This window comes from Cheilinus undulatus, linkage group 20 (assembly GCF_018320785.1).
Source record: "Cheilinus undulatus linkage group 20, ASM1832078v1, whole genome shotgun sequence".
Taxonomy (NCBI): domain Eukaryota; kingdom Metazoa; phylum Chordata; class Actinopteri; order Labriformes; family Labridae; genus Cheilinus; species Cheilinus undulatus.
The window spans coordinates 26,565,272-26,586,412 of NC_054884.1; the positions used below are offsets into that span (position 1 = coordinate 26,565,272).

Here is a 21,141-nt window from a genome sequence, read left to right on the forward strand (position 1 = left end):
CCAGACCTCTCTCTGTAAAATAGACCCGCCTGATGACAGACATGTAATCTGGCCAATCAAATTAGCTTTGAAGGTTGAACAATAAGCAAAGTAACCAAAATAACTCATGTTAAAGCTCTTGTTTGGGAACTTTTTGTTTGTATTGACTTTGGCACCCTCTTGTGGACAAAGTGCATACGCCTAACCTCTTCGCTGATCCTGCAATGTGCATATTGTAAAATCCTTGTGCTGCCTTTGAACAATTTTGCATCGCATGACCATAGCTTATAATGTTGTTTCTTAAGTTTCCTATGTCATCGGTTGTTGCCGATGGTCCTGTTTGCTTTCGTACTCACTGAAGCATCTGTGTTTATTTCAGTCCTTTCCTTAACCATCTAAAAACTCATAGGAGCATTAAAGGTCACCCACTTTTACTCAATTTAAGACCAGGGTGCTTTTAAAAAATTTGTTCCAGGTATTTAAATATCTTGAGTGCTTCATATTTAAAATGAAGACACCTTAAAGACACAGCTCATCCAACATATTCTTTCATATCGTTGTGCTAATGAAGGAATTAAGAGTGAAATTGAGCTCATTTTCAGCTAAATTTAACCTAATTTTCCAAGAGGCCCCTTGGGAGCCTGTCAGTGACCCTCAGCAATTCATGGGGCATAGTTTTATCACCACTACCTTATGGCATTAACTCAATTAAGCAATTTCCTCCCTCTTAAATCTCCTCCAACTTCATCTGCATTGTTTTATCGAGTGACTCATTTCAGAGCATGACTTTATTGGAGCTGATTTCCCTGACACAGACATTGGAATCCTTCCAGAAACATTTAATATGATAAATAAAATGTGATTGATCATCAGCACAGCAATAAACAGATGTTCCACTTGTATGATTCGTTTGCAGTGTGACGATAAGTGAGTGTGTGCGGCTGAAGGAGAGGGAAAAGCCCCAAAAGAGAGGAAAATAATGAAACCAAGTGAGCAGAAATAAATGATTAGTGCAGGATCTGATCTCTCCTTTAACTCTCCCTCCCTCCCCCTGTCTCTCTCTCCTCCTCTCTCTCTCGTTTCCATTCAGTCAGTAGAAGCAGCAGCGGCAGCAGCAGGAGGAGAAGGAAGAGGTGATACATCCCTGACCAATAAACCTGCACGAGCCAACATGGTCGTTGTGCGGATCGTCGCGTGCCTGTGCCTGCTGGCGGGCATCTCGCTCCAGGTAGACGTCGTCAAAAGTGGGAAAGAGGAGGCAGGAAAAGCCGGGAACTTCATGGAAGACGGGCAATGGCTGTCAACCATCTCCCAGTACGGCAGGAAGATCAAACACTGGAACCGCTTCAGAGACGTGAGTGCTGTCTTTAGTGTTAATTATACGAGCGCGTGCTGTCTTGTCATATCCCCGCTCGCGCTGATGCTTTCTCAGGTGATTTTGAGCGCAGTTCACTGTCACCCAGAAGTGCACGCGACAGCAAAAATAGCAGTTTGTATTCAATATATACTTCAAAATATGGAAATGTTACATTTAAATTACACTAATATAATTACAACCAGTAAGAAATATTTGATTTATTTGGCAAGGTGCCTTAATTCCTCATTTTATTTATTTAAATAAGAAAACCAAAATCAACATTCAACTGTGATTTTTAAAACTCGAATTGAGACTTCAAGTCTCAATAAGGATTAATAAAAACATTTATGAAGGTCTTTAACATTAGCCTAAGTATCAAATTCATTTCCAAGCTCCTTCTGGGTAACTGTGATATTCCCAACATTGTATCTAGCCTATACTGATCAATAACATTGATCTACCTTATTGCACATAAGGACTCAAAGCTAAGAAGCTTCTAGAGCAAAAAGCCACACAGACAGATGTCAGCTGTGGGCCTTAAGTCATAAATATCAACAAGCCTTTAAGAAACAAATAAATATTTTATTTCAGGTGCATTTAATTTCAAGAATAGTTTTTCGTTTTTTTTTTTTCTTAAAGAGACAATATGTAGAACGTTAACTCTAAGTCTTTATTAATTAAAAGCGACTACCCCTATGCCATGTATTTTTTGTGGTTGAGTGCTTACATGTAGCTATCTGAAATATTTCCAACAGTTTTCCAGGCCAGAGTAATTCTTGATTTTAGTAGTTGTAACAGGATGTCTCTTGTCACAGCAGCTGCAATGGCAGAGCCACCGTGAAAGACAAGATATGCAAGATATTGCCACAGAATGATACTGTAAGTGGATGGTTGAGGTGGCAGATGAGGTCATCCCGCCTGACCTCATTTCACAGGTTAATTTTTTGTGTTTCTCTGCTAGGGCTGCACAATTAATCAGATCGCAGTCACAATTGCAATGTCAGGCTGTGCAAGTACATAATCACATAAAAGGCAGCAATTATTTTTGTGTCAAGTAGTACTTTAAAGTAGGGATGCCAAGATTGCTTTTTTTTTTTTCAAATTATGATTATTTTCTGAATTTCTGTAATTGTGATTAATCACACCCTTTAAATTGCATTTTAAAATTCCACTTTTCGCATTTTTAACTGTTTTCATGTCATTTTGGATTTTTCTACTGTTTTCAGTTAAGGTTAATTTACTTCCCGTTTGGGTACAGATCTGCTTTTAGAGGTAGAACAATTTAAACATGGACTTTACCACAGAAAAAAGGAACTTGCTATGGATTGGAAACAAAATAAGAGATCATCAAAAAGGTTCAGATAACTTCTGACTTACCCACTGAGCTGTCTGTGAGTTTTTTTTAAGTGAAATGAGAAATTAAGGAGTAGTGGTGGACTTATTTAACATCACTATGGCCGCAGGGAGACACTGATGCGTTGTAACCAAAGAGAGCTGAAAGGGACCATAAATCATGCAATTAATCACAATTTAAAAATGACTGAAGTAATTGTGGACAATGAGGGAGAAAAGCTGTTAAAAGTTGTCATCCTGTTTAAGGCTGCAAGTGTCTTAGAATGCTTTGCAAGTAGCGCTCATGTTATTGTTTTTGATTGCTAGCCCCTTGGCTAATAAATGTATAAAATACCTATAAAAATGACAATAAATGTAGGAATATTTATGTAGAGTACATCAGAAATTGTACGGAGCATTCAATTCAGAAATGTACAGAGGCTGGTATGGCTCATGAGACTGTAAGGCTATGCTAACAACCTGCTGGCTGCTTGAGATGACTCTGCAATCCTCTACTTAATGTTGCTTGATTATTATAGATTTAATTTTAAAGGTCTGGGTTAGCTACCATGACTACTTTTACATCAGGTGGATGGCTTTGCTTTCCTTCCCTTAAAAAAGATACCTGCACAAACATAAAGCCTGACCAGTAAAAGGTTTGTAGACAAAGAGATGCTGAGGTCATGTGTCAGATGAGGCTCAATGTTACAGCAGCATTACCATCCTTGTACCAAAAAGCCTAACCATATAACATCAACCTGATTTTACAGATCTCTGGAGGAGTCCATTTGCATCAGCTCAGATCAAGGCTTCAGAATCGAGAGCTGAATGTTTGTTTGATCTCACTGCAGAGAAATATCACCTCAGACAGATATCCTTATCGATGTCGGCCAGACAGCAGTTGTGTTAATTCAGGCCATGCTTGGTGGTACATATTAAAGTGTCCAGCTGCACAGGAGCCCTGAAGGCCCGGAAAGCTTGTAATTGAATGTAAATTGTCCTGTGATGCAAAATTGAATATTATATTTGCTTGTTTTTGCCTCAGCTTTCTTACTGAATCAGTGCAGGCCTGGTAGAGGTGGATGAGGCTTTCTTATGGAGCTTTTTGCTGACAAACATTGGGCAGCGGCACCTGCTCTGTCCTGAGAAATCTTTTGAAGGCAGGGTTAGGAGATGGATGAAATATACAACACATTTCATTTCATTTGCATCAACATTTTGATTCGGCACTTGCAAAACAGGTGGTGAAGGGTGTTAAGCTCCTGTGAGAGTATTTCAGTGAAACAACAAAACTTTAACATAGTTGTTCTAAACTGATCTAGCCTCAGGACAAACCACCATCTCCTGGATGAAAAATTTACAACTCATATTTGAAAAAATTCAACCACTCAAATTTACTTAATGAAAAATGTTGCAGTTCGGACTTTAGATGGAACAAAACATATGAGTAAACATGAAGGCGGGACAAAAAAACATGTTTAAAAAGTGTATCATTATCGAAGCCCTGGGAGAACCTTCATTTAATGTACTGTGTTTCCTGTAGAAGCATGCAAAATCTGTTTTTTTTTTCTTTATAGAAAAATAAACACATTATAATTGTGAAACCAGCTTTGTCATCCCAAGATAAGGTAAATAAGTATGAATCCCAAGAAAACAAAAAATATGTATTTTAAGTCAGGACCACTTTGCCGAGATACACACATGATTTGTGATTATAAATATATTTTCTCTTTATTAGCAGTTATTGGTTTTTACTTAATGCTGTTATTTATATTTGGTGGTGTGGCTGTTATCCTAAGCAAGCAAAGGTGGAAAGCATCAAGCAGGAACAGCATTCATTCCTGCCTTTCCTGTGCCCACAAGGAAAGCCTGAGGCAGGCATCAGTGACAACAGAATGACGCTGATTAAGTCAGAAATGAATAAAGGAGGAGCTGGGGTGGAGGAGGGCTGCAAAGAGGAAGCAACTTGTAGAGGGAGCAGCAAAGCATAGCCAGGCTACAGCAGTTTAAAAATGGCAGCATGACTGCAATTAGCCAATAGCGTGTTCAGAGAAGCTGATGAGGGTTTGCGTAAGGTCAGCTAATATGGCATTGTTTGCCTGAACCAATGCTGTATGCTTAATTTATTGTCACACCAAAACAGGGTAAAAATGAAAGATGGATCCATTACATCCATTTTCTAAATCTTGAGAACACAGAGAAAGTGATTGCATTTCCCCAATGTTGATTTGATGCCTTTAAAGTGCTTTTTTAATACAGTCCAAATCAAACTGATTAGATTTCTTATTATATGTAAAACTGACAAAAGACTCAGTTTGAAAGTGATAATTAACAAATTATTTCCTAGCTTCCTCAGTTTGCCCTTTCTTCTGTTTGCTTTTGTGCAGCTTTGAATCCTGGTGGATTAATCTGACTTTTCTCCCGCTGATCGTTAGGGAAAGTTTTCTTAATGCCAGAATGAAAACAAACTTGTTGACCAGCTTCATTAAAAAATTATGGATGTGATTAAAAATTGTTAAAATTATTTATATAAAACATTTAACAAAATGTCCCAGCTGGGGATTATAATTGGGGAGAACTTTGTTTTTTCTCACTCTACACACTCTGGGCAGTTAAGCACAAATGAGATTAAATTACAATATGGCATGCAGCATTTTTCAAATCACAGACAGTGCACTATTTCTATGACCTGAATTGTGTGGAAAATACCAGTCTGATACCATCTTTTTTTCCTATTTTATGTTCTACACAATGCAAACATTCAAATGTCTGTTTTATTTTTTTATTACAAAAATCCTACTTTTCTTGTTCATGTATTTGCTTTTCTTCATCAAAATAAGAATATTATGAAAAAGATCATCCCCTGCAATATAGCAATTGATATTTGAAATTTGCTGTACAAGCCTAAATTGCAATAAGATTTCTTGTAAATATTTTATCCCTAGTTTAACTAACCTAATACTGTGCTTGTTATAATATAGAAAGATTTCTTGCATATATTTTTTGAGCATGTAAAATGAGGAACCTAAAAACAATTGCATATTTAATCGCAATCGCAATATTGGGGGGAAAAAACGCAATTAGATCATTTTCGCAATGGTTCAGCCCTAGTATAGACTGCAGTGAATGCTTAAGAGAGCAGTTGCAACATGTTCTAACTTTTAGAATAAAATTACAAACTTAACTGAAGTTTACGATTATGATGATTCATTCGTTTTTATTATTTTTGTAGTTGTAGAAAAAAATCACTTTCTTTCCTATGGTAATAATAATAAGAAAAAAATTAAACCCATATTTTTGAGTTTGTCTCATAAAGAGGTTAAACAAGCTGACAGCTAGCTTCGCCATTTAGCCATCTGACTGCACATATTCCTAGTTGAAAGTAGTGTCGCACTTGACAGTGTCACTTCTCCTTCACTGACCAATGAAAATCAAGAAGAGGCGGAACTGCTGATATCAGCTATGTCAACAACAATGGCAGCAGTAACACCTGTTCTACTTGTCTTTTCAAGGGTGTTATTACCTGGTCTACAGAGTGCTGCAAATGTCAGGACAGGATGTCTTTACATTGTTTTCATGTCTTCTTAGTGATTTATTTTTTCTTCCGTTTAATAAAGGAATATGTGAGGCACACAGAGCTATTTAAAACAACCTTATGTATACTACTAAGAAAAGATCAAATTTGTAACTTGGCAACAATAAGCACTGTTGGAAGCAGAAATGGTTGTATGGACACAAGCCTGCAAACGTGTAAAATATGATTTTGTTTTTATGCAGAACTTGTAGCTTTTATGTTTTGGCGTCTTGCTTATAAGAAAAGCCTCAGGCTTTTAAATTGCCATCATCAAGCATGGGAAAGATTTGTGGTTTATGCACTTGTTTATTTCCATTTTTTATGTGAATCTCATTAGACGTTGTTGAATGACAGCATATGAGCAAGGTTTGATACTGCTGAGAGACAGACAGCTGGTTCTGCTCCTTTTTTTTGCTGTATACACCATCTGAAATGTGAGAGGTCGCTTTTTGTTTATCGTGGGAAAAACAGGTGGCGTGAAAACAGCAGGCAGGAATATTCATACTGCATCTAAATAAAACATGGTGAAAAATCAGTATATGTTGGCTTCGGAAACTGTGACGTGAGCTTGATTGATCTGACTGGTGCTTCAGCTGGACTGATTATCCGGTATGAAGGCATAATGAGGAAGCCTTGAAGGTGGGACAATAACACCAACAGCTGCAGAGGCAGGAGGTGTTGAGATAATTCACATCGGGTTACACCACAAGCTCCGATATGACTAACATCTATGGTGAAACTGTAATCATGACGCACTGAAAATGTCAAGATGTCAAAACTCCTGATTCAGAATCCTTTAGCTTCAAATCCATCCACACAATATCAAACAGGCTACAAATACAGAAGCCAGGAGCTTGAAATTATCTGCATCTTTCTGAATCATTTATAAAAAGATTTTCATCTACTTGACGTATTTTTTATTCACAAGTAGCACTTTGCATTCTGGTGTGTTTGGGTGGATCTGCTCGATGAGAGCTCAGGCCACCGCTCCTGTGAACAATACTGTGCTGTTCATTCACAGCATCTCTTGGAGCAGGGCAAAGAGGGAACTCATTAAGGAGCCGCACAGCCTTTCTGCCAAGCACAGAGGTCTGTTTAAAGTTTGCACCTGCTCTCCTGCCAGCCACATCTTTAGTGAGGGAGAATTGCTGCATTTTTCTCAGGTAAATGGCTCCATGTCTCCTTTGGTTGTTAAGATTAGCAATGACTTAGGCTAAAATATGAGGGCTCATTAGCTCCCCAAATTAATTTGATTTAGGACAGTGATAAATGCGTTAATTAAAGCATGATGATCGGTTCCTTAAATTTTACTCAAGCCTCTCACTGTTTCTAACTCTACATAGTTAATATTCATAAAGAAAAGAATCCATGAAAAATGAAGGAAGAGAAAATAGCTTGAATGTTAATACACTGTGCATGCAGGCTACAAGCTCCAAGTCTCCAGCTTAAAAGAGGGATTTTATCTACATAACATTTCGGTCACAATGAGTAAAAATGGAGAAAAGGACTTGACCAAAGCCATTCTGACAGACATACTGTATAGCAAAATTAGCATGTCAAGTGGTCACAAGCATGCTGTTGTACAATACTTTACCAGGTGTTTGAGAGCGGTGTGGCTGCAGACCATTCATTTCTGAAGCTATCCTCACAACCCATTTATCTGAAATGTTGTAGATCTCAATCAGGAATTGTTGCAATTGGCAGGTTCAGCGTATTTCCATTTTTCTTTAAATCACTTTTATTCAGAAACAAAGTCTGGCAGTTGCAACATGAAATAAACACATTGCAAAAATTACAAGGAAACATTTCAAACAGAAAAAGGTCAGGATTAAGTCATGTACAGGCCCATTTTAAAAGTAGTTACATGAACTGTGTCTCACTTTAGCTTTATTAGCTTAAGCTAGCATAGCCAGGCAAGCTACCTAAGTGACAGCCAATGTAGCTGTGGTAGCTTTAGCATTATGAGCTTTAGCAAACAGACCTAAAGCTAACATTAACACACATACTTAGCTTTGCCTACTTCAGCTTAGTAGCCATGTTTTCTATAGCTAAGCTATCTTAAGCAAAGTGAGCTTAGGCAAAATGAGCTTTTGCTAACTTTGCTAACGCTAAAGTAGCTACACAGATAATGTAATTTGAGCTTATGTTGCTGCTTTGTGAGCTAGCTTTAGCTCCAAAGGCTATGTAGCTTAATTTACTAAATAACTATGTTGTCTATATAGCTTACACTTCTAATGGAGCTATGTTAGCTAATCTGGCTTCTGGGAATGATTTCATTAAGGCTGCTTTGTGAGCTTAGCTTAGCTTTAGCTAGACTCAGCTACATGGCTACACACCTCTGTTATCTACGTAGCTTACATAGGTAACAGAGCTACATAAGCTATATAAGCTACACTTGCTTCCTTTGAATATTTTCATGGAGAACAGGCTTTTTATCTGTAAGCAGACTGTTTACTTGGGTTTATTTATGTTTAATATTTTATATATCATATATTTTATATTTTGTAATCAGATTTTGCAGGTCAGGTTTTTGACTTTTAACTTTTGGTATCCTAACCATTAGTTTAACCCTCACCCTAAACGTAAGTTTGAATATACTTTATTTTGCAAGTTTGGCGTGTATTTTTGTGCTGAGAAACACAACGTTTCAGATGAAGGGTCATGAAGGTGACCGTCAGAAATGAAGACAAATGAAGCTGCAATCGGACTGTCTTGAGTTATTTTATGGCAGATTTTTTTTTAATTTGGTAAAGCCGACACATTTTTTCTAACGTTAAAAAATGTCCCGTTGAAAACCATCTAAAATACTGTTTTTGATCCCATAACCATGACTGTCACATTGCCACTCCCCAGGTCATGTGCATTTCTATAATGTTTATGTTTTGAGGGCGTGTACACTATACATATCAAACCGATGTAGATTGTGTGTAGTTGAAGCAAGTATACCTTATGTTTAGTCAACTAGACAATACTGGATACGACTACAATTACGAAACACATAAAAAAGCAGACATTCTGGACATTTCCGTGGCTGGAATCAGAGAATGGTTGCTTTTTTTACATTAGTAGATTGGATGAAGGTCTATTAAAAACTTGGCTTTTTATTTTCCTTTAATTGACTAAAGGAGCTGCTCAGTTCAGCAGTACAGACATGGGCACTTAAACATTTACAGTCTATAGGGACGGCAACAAGCTCCGATTGAGCTCTAATGAGCAGCCCGATGTTTGTTTCCAACGATGGATCAGCTTCATTATTTATCCATGCTGCTGTGAACTGGATGATGGTGATGGCCTGGTCACCAATCCTACATCAATACAGCTCCTCTGTGAGAGCTCTTAGATAAATTCAAGAGCAGGGTTCACTCTATTTTTCTACTGAACAGAATGCTTGTGCATCTTTAGTGACACTGAACTCTTTTACTTAGCTAGGAGACATGCTGCCAGCTGTGTGTTTTTCTGCTCTTGTCATCAACCTCAGCCATTTATTAGCCTCCCTCAGGATTTGTGCTTCAGCGCTAACTGCCAGTGTAATTACCAATATGAAAAATTAGAGAAAGAGGACAGTTGTTGAAAATATGATAATGAGGCTGATTTCCAATTATAAGGGAAAAGCAGTGCGGGGGTTGAAAAATTAAGACGAGGAACTGTAATGAGCTAATAGTTTTTTGCATTTTCTCTGCTGAGTGAATCTGAAGATCAAACTATCAGATCAACTATCTGTGGCAATCATCTCGTTGCACACTAATGAGATCAAAATGGCAGAAATGGTGGTAAAAGAGCTTCTTTCTCTGGAGGTGAATGTCAGCTGGGATTTACTGCATATTTGGTCTGCTCTGATACCATTCACAGTGGAAGCACAGAAGAAGGAAATTCTGTTTGCTTCCCAACACAAGCGTGGGTGACTCCTAATTGAGTGGAGAGGCTGTTTTGTGATGTTGGTCCCGTGGAAATGCTCTCCTCCTTGAAAAAAGGAATTTTGTGCCCCTGCAAAAGAAACAGAGAGAAACTGCTAAAGCTGCCTTTGACACTGGGAAAAACCACGTTTCACAGCTTGTCCAAATATATAAAATCCATCCTCTTTCTATGGCTGAATCCAAGGACTCTGCGTGCCGTGATTGGATGGTATGTGTAGATTAATTTGTTTCATAATAGAGCCTGACTGCACCTACTGCATTAACACAGCCAGCCACATAGCAAAGATGGACTGAATTTCATCTTTTTTAGCTATTAACTTCTCCCTGAGTTGCTGAAAAAAAATGTTGGACTGAATAATTAGCTGTTCCAAGGTTCTTCTTCTGGCTCTATTGTTCATGCATTATTTATAGTGGCATCTGCCTGAGAGTCATACTGGTGAAGCTCCTCTATGCTGTGCTGCAGGCAGAGCGATAAATACTACCACTGTGCTGGTGTGTCTGATAAATTTGAGGCGGGTGAAGAGGCACAGTCAATAGTCAATCAATGTCAAAGCAATTTAGCAAACAAATAAAATGATATCATTGCTTACTGTGATTTTGACAATGGAAGCTGATAGATTGCTGGTAAGGCCACACAATAACTCATATTTAAATATGTGATAAACACATTGTACAAGAAAGAAATCAATAAATGTCTTTCTTTTTTCCATAAACAGAGTTTACAACATACAGAAATTTGACCAATCAGAAGATCCAACTTGCTTGCTTGTGTACTCTCACATTACAAGTTTAGAAATAAGTCAGTACAGCATATTTACCATGTACAGTGCTGAAGATGCTTCACTATTTGCTTTGAGTCTTTGTCTTGCTGGAAAAAAAAAATCTTCCAAGTCATAGTTCTCCTGCAGACTAAGTGAGATTGTCTGCACTCTCCTTCCCTCTACCTTTACAAGCCTTCCAGGGCCAGCTGCAGAGAAGAATCCCCACAGCATAATGCTGCCACCACCGTGCTTCACAATGGGGGTGGTGTGTTTGTGGTGATGTGTAGCACCTTGTCTAATGGCCAAAAAGCACCATTTTGGTCTCATCAGACCAAAGAACTTTCTTCCACTTGACCATGGAGTCTCCTACATGCCTTTTGGCAACCTCTAGTGAGATTTAATATGTGTTTTCTTCAACAGTTGCTTTCTTTTTGCCACTCTCCCATAAAGTTTTGACTGGTGCAGAACCCGGGCAACAGTTGTTCTATGCAGAGTCTCTACCATCTCAGCTGCTGAAGCTTGTAACTCCTTCACAGTAGTCTCACTAGTCTCCTTCTTGCATGATCACTCAGTTTATGAGGACAGCCTGATCGAGGCAGATTTACACATGTGCCATATTCCTTCCAAACTTGATGATGGGTTTAACTGAACTCCAAGAGATGTTCAGTTTTTTTTCAGCCCTACACATGGCAATGTCTGTGTCTGAGTAAGTAAGTAAGTAACTGACTCACTCTAATTTATAAGCCTTAGAATACAGTTGTGTTTGCTTCTACTGAATGCTGGCAGTGATGGCTGCCTCCACTGTGTTACCTAGAGCCATACATACAGAGTTGTGCTATGGGTGGGGTTTACTTGTGCTAAAAGCTCTCTAATGGCTGCCTCCACTGCTCTAAATACTCAGATATAGCTTTAGCAATGCCTCTGTTTAACCAGAACTGGGCCACATTTCTGTATGACAAAGAATAAAAACAACCCTACAAGCTTTTCATGTTGGGAAAGATGTTTTTACTCCTCTGTTGACCTGCTTTTGCATGGCTATGTGAAAGTTAAGGGGGAAAAGGCAAATTCTTGTGTGAATGCTTGTGTACGCTAGCTACTCGAGGAGCAATTAGCTCTGAATTAATCACAGCAGCACTTAGTCAAAACTGGACATTTTATTAAAACAAGCGAAGACAGCAACACAAAAAGCTTTCAGTAACAGAAATGGTGTTTTTGCTCTTCTGCCAAACTGCTTTAGCGTGAGTGTGTGATAGTTAAGGGTTACTTGTTGTGCTTGTATTTGCAGCCTGCTAGCTGAACATAAGCTCGACCTTAGCCAGACCGACACATTTCTTCATCACAGTTAGCGCTGAGAGCAATACGCAAAGCTTTCTGTGACAGAAAACAATGTAGTCGCTCTTCTGCCTGTCCGCTTTGGCATGATTATGTGATAGTTACAGGGAAAGGGTTAGTGGTTGTAGACTGCTAATGAGTTGTTGTGTCCCAGCTAATGACTCTAGCAGACCTGTCATTAGCTGGGACTGAGCCGCAGCGGTGCTTTGTCTACACCAAACAACATGTCCAAATCCAAACAACATTGAAAGCTTTCCGTCACAGAAAAATGTTCTCGCTTTACTCTCTGTCTGTTTCGGCATGGCTTTCCGATCATGGCGGTGAGTTTGTCCCATACTGTCCATCGTTAGCTGTTAGCTTGGACATCGCAATTGGACCGCTGCAGTTTACTCTGACCTCGACTGTTGTTCTCGTAAAAGCCAGAGCAGAGAGCCATACCGACAGCTTGTCTTGTGCAGAGGAGAGGTTTTTGCCCTGTTCTTGTAGTGTTGTGTCCCCAGGCTGGGACTGAGCCGCAGCGGCGCTTTTGTCTGAGCCAGACAACGTGTCTAAATTCAAGTGCAGAGAGCAACACTGAAGGCTTTCTGTGACAGAAAAAAATGTTCTCTTTCCATTCCCAGTCTGGTTTTCTGATCATGGCAGTGGGCTTGTCCCGTATTGTCTGGCAATTGCTGTTGGGGTGGATATCGCAGTAGCACCGCTGTAGTTTACTCTGAACTAGACCGCTGTTCTTGTTAAAACCAGAGCAGAGAGCCACACCGACAGCTTGTCTTGTGCAGAGGAGAGGTTTTTGCGCTTTTCTTGTAGTGTTGTCTTCCCTTCGCACAGTAAGAGCAAAGAATACAGAGAGCGTCAGCTGAGTTGATGTGTGTGTCTGTCTGTGTTTAACCAATCAGATGCAGTAGAAGAAAAGCAGGAGGGGAGGGGGGATGACGCTGCTCAGGTTTCATCTCCACACACACTGAAGTGGACAGAGAGAGAGGGCAACATGTAGCTTTTTACATTTCAGTAACCGCTTACTATACCTTTGGCTAAAAAATAATAAACTACTGACAACCATGAAAAATTCGCTCTGCTAGAACACACATTTCAGTCAGGCATTTCAACAGGCATCCCAGATAGTTGCAGTCAGCCATATACTAGGTTTTAACCTAGTCTTGTTTTGTATCCATCCGAATGACTTACACTTTCCAATAACCTTTTCTGTAAATTGCTTGGAGTGTTCTTTTGTCTTTATGGTGTAATGGTAGCCAGGAATACTGATTAACCAATGACTAGACCTTCCAGACACAGATGTCTTCATACTACAATAACTTGAGACACATTCACTGCACTCAGGTGATCCCAATTTCACTAATTGTGCAACTGCTAGCACCTTTTGTCTGAACCTCTGTTGAATTAGGTCAGCCCCGTGAAAGGAGGTGAATATTTATGCAGTCATGTATTCTACATTACATATTTTTATTAAATTGACGTTATTTTGTAGAAATCTGTTTTCACCTTGACATTGAAGAGATTTTTTTGAGTAATTTTTTGTCAAAAAAGCTCAATTACATAGACCATGACTGATTTATAAAAATCTGTAAAAGGGTGAAACATCCATAATACTTTTTATATGCACTGTAGGCTCACTAACTTCAAAATAAAGCTCTTTGAAAGCTCTAACTGAAAATTTTATCACATAAAATTTGTTATTTTCACCGATAGATAGATTTGGAATACATTTCTTGGGCAGTAATTGAAATCAGAGTCAAAATAGTGAATTTATGTAAGCTGGAGATGAACACAAGTGCCTAGATAAATGCTGATAAAAAATGGTAATAACTAGCCTGATTTAGTGTGTTAGCATGCTACAAAATGCAACAAAATGCAAGTACATGTTGATGCAAATGTCATAAAATGTCATAAATGTGAGATGTTTTGGTCATGAACTGAGGTGTCGAAATGCACTATATGGACAAAAGTATTTGGCCACCTGACCATCACACCCATAGAGACTGTAATGCTATTTTATTTAAACGCATGTACTTCAGTGTGGAGTTGGTCCCTCTTTCTTCCACTTTTCTTGGAAGCCTTTCCACAAGATTTTGGTTGTTTTTTGTGTGAATTTGTGTCCATTCACTCTGTAGACCATTTATGAGGTCAGGCACCCTTCCAGTTCATCCCAAAGGTGCTGCATGGGATTGAGGTCAGGACTCTGTGCGGGCTAGTCAAGTTCTTTCACACCAAACTCATCAAACCATGTCTCTATAGTCCTTGATTTGTGCACTTGGAGCAGAGTCATGTTGGAACAGAAAAGGGCCTTCCCCAATTAACAAATGTGGCCAAATGTACTTTTTGTAACATTAATGATAATACGGGGATTGTTGATGGAATTATAATTCATCTTGTGAGAGATAGATATGTATGTATTAAAGGCTATCAATTTAGTTGTTGTTTAGTTTTATTAGAACACATAAACTCTGTCGTTCCAAGCAGAATGTCTTTTTCTGTGGACACAGAGACTGTTAGGTCTTACATTTATATCTAAACATCCAGAAGTTGTTCAGATTTTCCAGTTTTGAGCAAAGTGTTTGACCAGCCGAAGCCCAACAAACATTTCTGTCCCTCGAGTCACATTTCTTCTTTGGCAGACAAAGTAATGTAAGAAACAGCTAAAATATAGTGTACTAAAAAGAAAACAAAATATCCCTCTAATATTTGGAAGATACCGCACTGAATGTCAGTGGTGCAGGCCTTGATGAAGCTTATAAATAATGTATTTTGGGTTCAAAGAGATAACTGAACCCGTTTTGCTTCGCTGAAGTCTGATTCTGTTTGTTTTTTGTATGTATTATATTTCCCTCATAATCTAAATCTCATTTTTGAGACTCCTGATGTTCAGATCATTTACTGTTTGGAAAAAGCTAAAATAGCCATCTTTATTCCCTGAAAAAAATTGAGCTACATGAAGCTCTCCCCTGTGTGTATTTTCCTGGAAATTCCCCTTTAGTTTTGTATCAACAGGAAATTCAAATGCCTCTTGACAACACCGACATCCCTATCTGTTTATCTGCATTGACCTTTATTGTTATCGCTCGCAGACAGGAGGCAGAAACCTTAGTTTACCCTTCACTGGGTAAACACTTGAGGATGGCTTCACCTGCTTAATTCACATCTCTCTCCAGTCAGAGTGTGGTCATGGGACCTGTTATTTGAGCGGAAATGATTAAACCTGAAAAAATGAATTCAGCAAGTTAGCTGTGCATACATTATCCAAGTGGAAATGTTTAACTCTGCAGAAAAAAAGCTGTGCTGAATATATTAAGGCTACCTCAGGGTGTTTTTGAAACTCGCAAACGTGATAAACCAATACAGCAGCCTTGATCTTCATTAATATCATGACTTCCAAATGATTGTAAACAAAAAATGTAATAGATAATGAAAACTAGAATGGATGCAATGGTGCATATGTGGTAACCTATCAGCTACTGCAGGACAACAGCTAACATCAGCAGCCAGGCCTTCAAGCCTTACCGAGCCTGGAAACAGATACGTAATCATTTTGTCTTTGGGTTGTCACAACGTAAAGAAACACAGACAATATGACAGCAAGTTTACCAACTTTGTGACTTATTTTGATTTGTTTTGGTTGGATACGGCCTTTTAACACTCCACTTAAGTTTAAAAAGACTGTCTAAGGGAGCGATCATATCAATTGTAAGTCAGAGGCGGGATTCTGCATTGTTCATGCATGCACACAAGGACATCCATGCTTGTGTGCATGCAAAGGAAATGTACTATGCCTGAGAGTGGTACGAAGCACTCACACTGTCCAATCAAAATGGACATTGAGGCAGGTGCATGCTTGGCCACAGTGTGGATAGCTTTGTATATACCTTGAAAATTTGTTGGCGTCAGATTAGGAAATACTGGTAGAAACGTGCTTACAAGTGCTTGCGATGTAGTGTTTTTTGCAAACTTGTCAAATATTTTTCTAGATCAGTGGGTCTCAACTGCTGGGTTGGGACCCAAAAATGGGTCACGGAGCCCTTTTCATTGTGCTATAGAGGCTATGCATCTCATTTAAGACATGCTTGTTTTATCCTGTTTTATGAATTATCTTTTGTTTTGGGCTAACTTGGGTCCAGGTTGAAAAATGTTAGACATTTGGGTTACAATTTCTCTTAGGAGTTGATGGTGGGTCCTGAGGCTAAACATGGTTTTTTAGATCCGTGACACATACAGTTACAATACTTGAACATTTTGGCTGTTCATCTTGAGCTAAGCATCAGAAAAATTGCTGCCCAAAAATGTGAGTATGCCTCTTTTTTAAGAGTGACCTGCTCTACATCCAAAGCCTGACCAAACACAGACATACTGCTCATGTTCAGTTACAAAAGGTGCAATAATGTAAGGTGTCCAGGTTCAACCTGGCTTTGATAAATTATTTGCTTTAGGCCAAAAATCCCTCACTGTTGAAACAGCAGGGCAGGTATGGTACAATTAGGACAAGCAGCTCGAAAACTTCAAGGACATGCTCTTGCCTGAGGAGAATCTGCTTCTGTTTCTGTCTTCTGTATGTTTGATTTCAGTGTTGGACACGACGGGTGCTTTTTTGTCTTTGGCTCCACTGTCCCAGAGCTGCATATGGAGGAACAGGGAGAGCCAAGCCTGCTCTCAGTATTAACTGTCAGAGTAAGAAGGAGGTGTCAAGGACATGCTTGGAAGGGACTGTGATCCTGTCTGTGAACAAGCTGTATTTAGCATGTGAGGCATGTGGTGGGTATTTGTGCTTATGAGTGTGGGAAGGAGACTGTTAATCTGTGGAGCTGGCAGCGTAATGGATACACACTACAAAGTCATATTAAAATGACCTTAATCAAGGAATTCATATAGAAGAGATAGGGCGGGGAGCTAAAGCGCTAATAGCTTTTTTTTCTCAGTTGAAAGAACTCGACAGGATCTCATTTATGCGTGATGTAGTCCTTTCCCAAAGCCATAACGTGACATCTCAATGTGGCTCCCTGTTTTACTGTAATATCCCACTGTCACTGCAGGAGATTAGCATTATCAGCAGCCACAACAACCCAATTTGTTCTCATTGCCATAGCAGACGCCGGGAATTAAATGTAATCAGCCAGCTAGCATATTTAACTTAGCTACCCCCTGTGAGCTGTCTCATGCAGATCCCCTCAGCATTTCAGCTGGCCTGGCTATCATCATTATCTCCTCTTAACCATGATGTTTGTTTATGAACTTGTGTGTTTGACAGTTTGAATAACGCTGTGTGGCTTCAATGGACCTGATGTTAAAAAATCTGTTAAAAAATTTAGGAAAAAATCTATGTGGTAAAATGATGCTGTAATCACGGATTGGTAACCAGAGATCAGTCATGTTTGAATCTGAAGTAAACACCAAAACCAACTAAACCTGCAATCTTTCTCTCAATGCTGCCAAAGACATTAGATTCTACTGAATGCATTAATACATGGATAGTTTTATCTTTTGCAAGGGGCTGAAAAAATCCACATACAGCTTACCATCCGAAGTTAATGTTAAATGTAAGTGAAGTAGGCGTAAACACAAGAATTCTTTGGGACTATTTTCAGCAGTGTATTGATACACTCTTGTGTGGATTGGTTTTAGGACAATGAGTCATTGCCCACTTTAAAAGAAAACTTGTTCTTAATATTATGTGGAAATAAATGTATTGGCACAAGAGGAAGATTCAGAAACTTCACAGAGACAAGAAGACTGGGTTCTCTCTCAAGAATTTTACTTGCAGCTGCGGTCATTGACAAATGCACAGGCCAAAGACAAAGAATGCACACATTGACAGTCATTTATACACTTGACGCCCGATCCAGGGAGGCGACCCATGTGACCACTTCAGTTCCATAAAGGTACATTCCATGACCACTATTTCTGGTAGCCTGCCAACTAAGCCAAACTTAACTTTGTTATATCATTCCATTATAAAACACAATATTTTCTTACTAACACTTAACATTTATGGTTAAATTTGCCTACCAGTTGAGGACACAATTAAAATCGGGGCTTTGTGATAGTAAAGAAAATTAATGTTGCATTTTTTCGGGGCCATTTTACACTTGAAGGAGGAGCTGGGGTGGAGGAGGGTTGCAAAAACTGGGTTGCAGAGGAAGCAGCAAAGCATAGCCAAGCTAGAGCAGTTTAGATATGGCAGCATGAGTGCAATTGGCCAACAGTGGGCTTAGAGCGAATCAGGATGGGGGTCAGCTGATGAAGGCTTGCGTGAGATCAGCTGAGTTGAATTAAATGGCAGTGCTTGACTCCACAGCCTGCCTGAAGCCTATACACTTGATTTATAGCCTTTTTACTTGACGTGTTAGACTGTTTCACATATGTATGGCATGAGATATGTTTCACGTCCATCTGGGCAACACCCCATATACTGTGTTTGGGAAGAACAGAACATTTCAAAATAAAACCTGTAAGGTTGCTGGCTGAAAGTTTTGTCACATTCATTAAGGCTCATAAAAAAAAACCCAAACATTTGAAAAAAACTGAACATGAAGCCACCGTCATGTCCACACATGATTCTTAGCTGTCAGTGAAGCCTGTTGGTACATTAAACTCTGCTGTAACTTGTCACAAGGAGATTCAAAACATCTGTTGTCCTTATAAAACTGCTGCTACGGCTACTACATGCTGATCTCTTCACTGGCAACCATTGTTTACAGGCTTGCAGTCACTTCAACAAAACCACGCCAGTAGCTACCACCTCTTCCTCCTGATCTAGCTAATTCTGTGATTGAGAACAAGCATCTCACCTTGAAGCTTTGCAAGATGCATTCACTTGATGACAGACATAACATATGGCAGATACACTGGCTTTGCAAGGATAAGAACTTTATTTCAAAACCTTCAAAATTAAACTACCTCTAGGTTTGTTGTTCTCAGCTGTGTGTTCACAGCTTAGAGTGGTGCTTTTTTACATGCTTCAATGGTGTTCTCTTTTTCACACAAACCCCTCCCTGTCCAAACATTAGCTCTTTTATCACAAGAGTTCAATTCAAGGGTAGCTGGTTGAAACAACTATTCTCAGTTAAGTAGAGGGGAAGCTCTGTGCTGAGGTAGTTTGTTTCAGTCTGAGACTGGAATTAGAATCATTTACTGGATTGAAATCTACTTTTTAACTTGTGCCTGTGTTTTTTCTTCTTGTGTTTTTTTATATAGTGAATCATGATTCGTGATCAGGGGAAGAATCTCAGCATCATTTTTGAACCTCTTGGAAAAATCCAAATCAGCCACCGCTCTGTAATAACAGATTCATGAAGCTAGCTTGTATTTTAAATAGAAAACCTGCCTGCATGGCTTATTTTTGTCTTAGGGCAACAAAAATCAGTTTGTTAGACTCTATTGGAGCTGAATATATTTTCTTTGCCTCCGCTACATTCAGTATTGATTTTAGTTTCCTTCAGTGGATAAGTATGCTAACGCCAAACAAGATTTAAGCTCATTCATCTTCTCATGTATGTTGATGAGTGTTTTGAGTGTTTTTTTGTGTTTGCAGATCAATGCTGATACTAAATGAAGAATGAAAATGACACTGGAATGTAGCATTTTTGTTCTTGCGCTCGAGCTCACCTCATTATGTGTTTTTTTTGTCTGTTACTATTGTATGCAGAAGCAGCATGGCTCAGCACTGCAAAAAGAGCGCCCTACGTAAGCTGCGAGCTCCTTGGGGCATCAGTGGAGCTCAACCTGAAGGCTCGCCTCTTCTCTCTCTGCTTCTTTGTTTTGCAAATGTTGTCGGGAAGGGGGGGGGGGGGTAAGATGCTGCAGAGACTTCAGGGTTCTGCTTGGCTCAGCAGCAAGGTCCAACAGAATCCATTTTTTTTTGCATCTGCACCATCCTCCTCCTCCTCCTCCTCTCCAATTACTGCATCTCTCAGAGCATGCAACGCTTCGATTCAAATTCAGAGCTGGCTACAGAAATGTGAGCCCCGGCCACTGTTTGATGTGTCTCTTCATCAGTGATTGGAGGCCACAGCTAACGGGCTCCTGAGAATGAGAAAAAGGTTCATTTCTGTGATGCAACTTCCTGAAATGTGGTCTTATTAGCTGAAGGCAGCAGCACGGAATAAAATAAAAGCCTCCTGTCAGACGGTCTTAATGATTTCAGTCTTGAAAAAGCTTCTTCTATTTAAACTAGCCATTAATCTCGATGTGACTTGATAGAGCCTTTTAAATCATCTGTATTTTCTTCACTCAATTGGATTATTTCTGATTTCTGCACAGTGCAAAGTCTCAGATGGATGCACGCTTGACACTCCGTGGCTCAAAATTTGCCCTTCACTGTGCAGAGACGGCTGCAGATTGTGCTCCATGCTGTACTGCATTGCAGGCAGGCGTCTTACCTTGTGAAACAACATGTGTCCTTTGCCTGCAGGCCCCCGAGCGCTCTGGCTCGGATGATCAATTTGATCCAGCTCTGTGTTACCGGGCTGTGACTTAATCCCATAATGCTCTGGTGTTTTGCTGCAATCAGTGCCCCCCTTATTATTTTTCCTTAGATTGTGATAAAAAAATCATACACTTCTATTGTTTACAGGGCATAAAATCAAGTCAAACTGGCTGTAATACAAGCCTTGATCGTGTCAGAGCAAATATGGTGCAGAAATCATTGCCTTGCCATGCTTCAATTACAGAAAACAGTGAAATTCTTTCTATAGGGGGATGTATTATTACTATACAGAGGCGTGAAAATATGTCCTTGGCTTGTTCTGTGTGTTTTTGGCCTCACGTTTGAGTGAAAATTCAATGTTTTGCCACTCTAAAGCCAGGACGTTCAGGCCAGGAGACTCCCAGCCTCATTTTGGAACACTCTAATGCATTTCTAAGTGGTTCAATCTGCGGCGGGCCCAC

At 39.4% G+C, this 21,141-nt stretch overlaps 1 protein-coding gene across 1 annotated transcript in view; it reads left to right on the top strand.

Moving 5' to 3' along the window:
- The first annotated feature begins 1,083 nt into the window (after positions 1-1,083).
- Positions 1,084-21,141, top strand: part of LOC121527978 (testican-2-like) — a 73,857-nt gene continuing 53,799 nt past the window's right edge. The window contains exon 1 of the mRNA XM_041815037.1: positions 1,084-1,333. Within this exon, the coding sequence (XP_041670971.1) occupies positions 1,151-1,333 (183 nt within the window). The 5' untranslated portion in view covers positions 1,084-1,150. The remainder of the gene's footprint in view (positions 1,334-21,141) is intronic.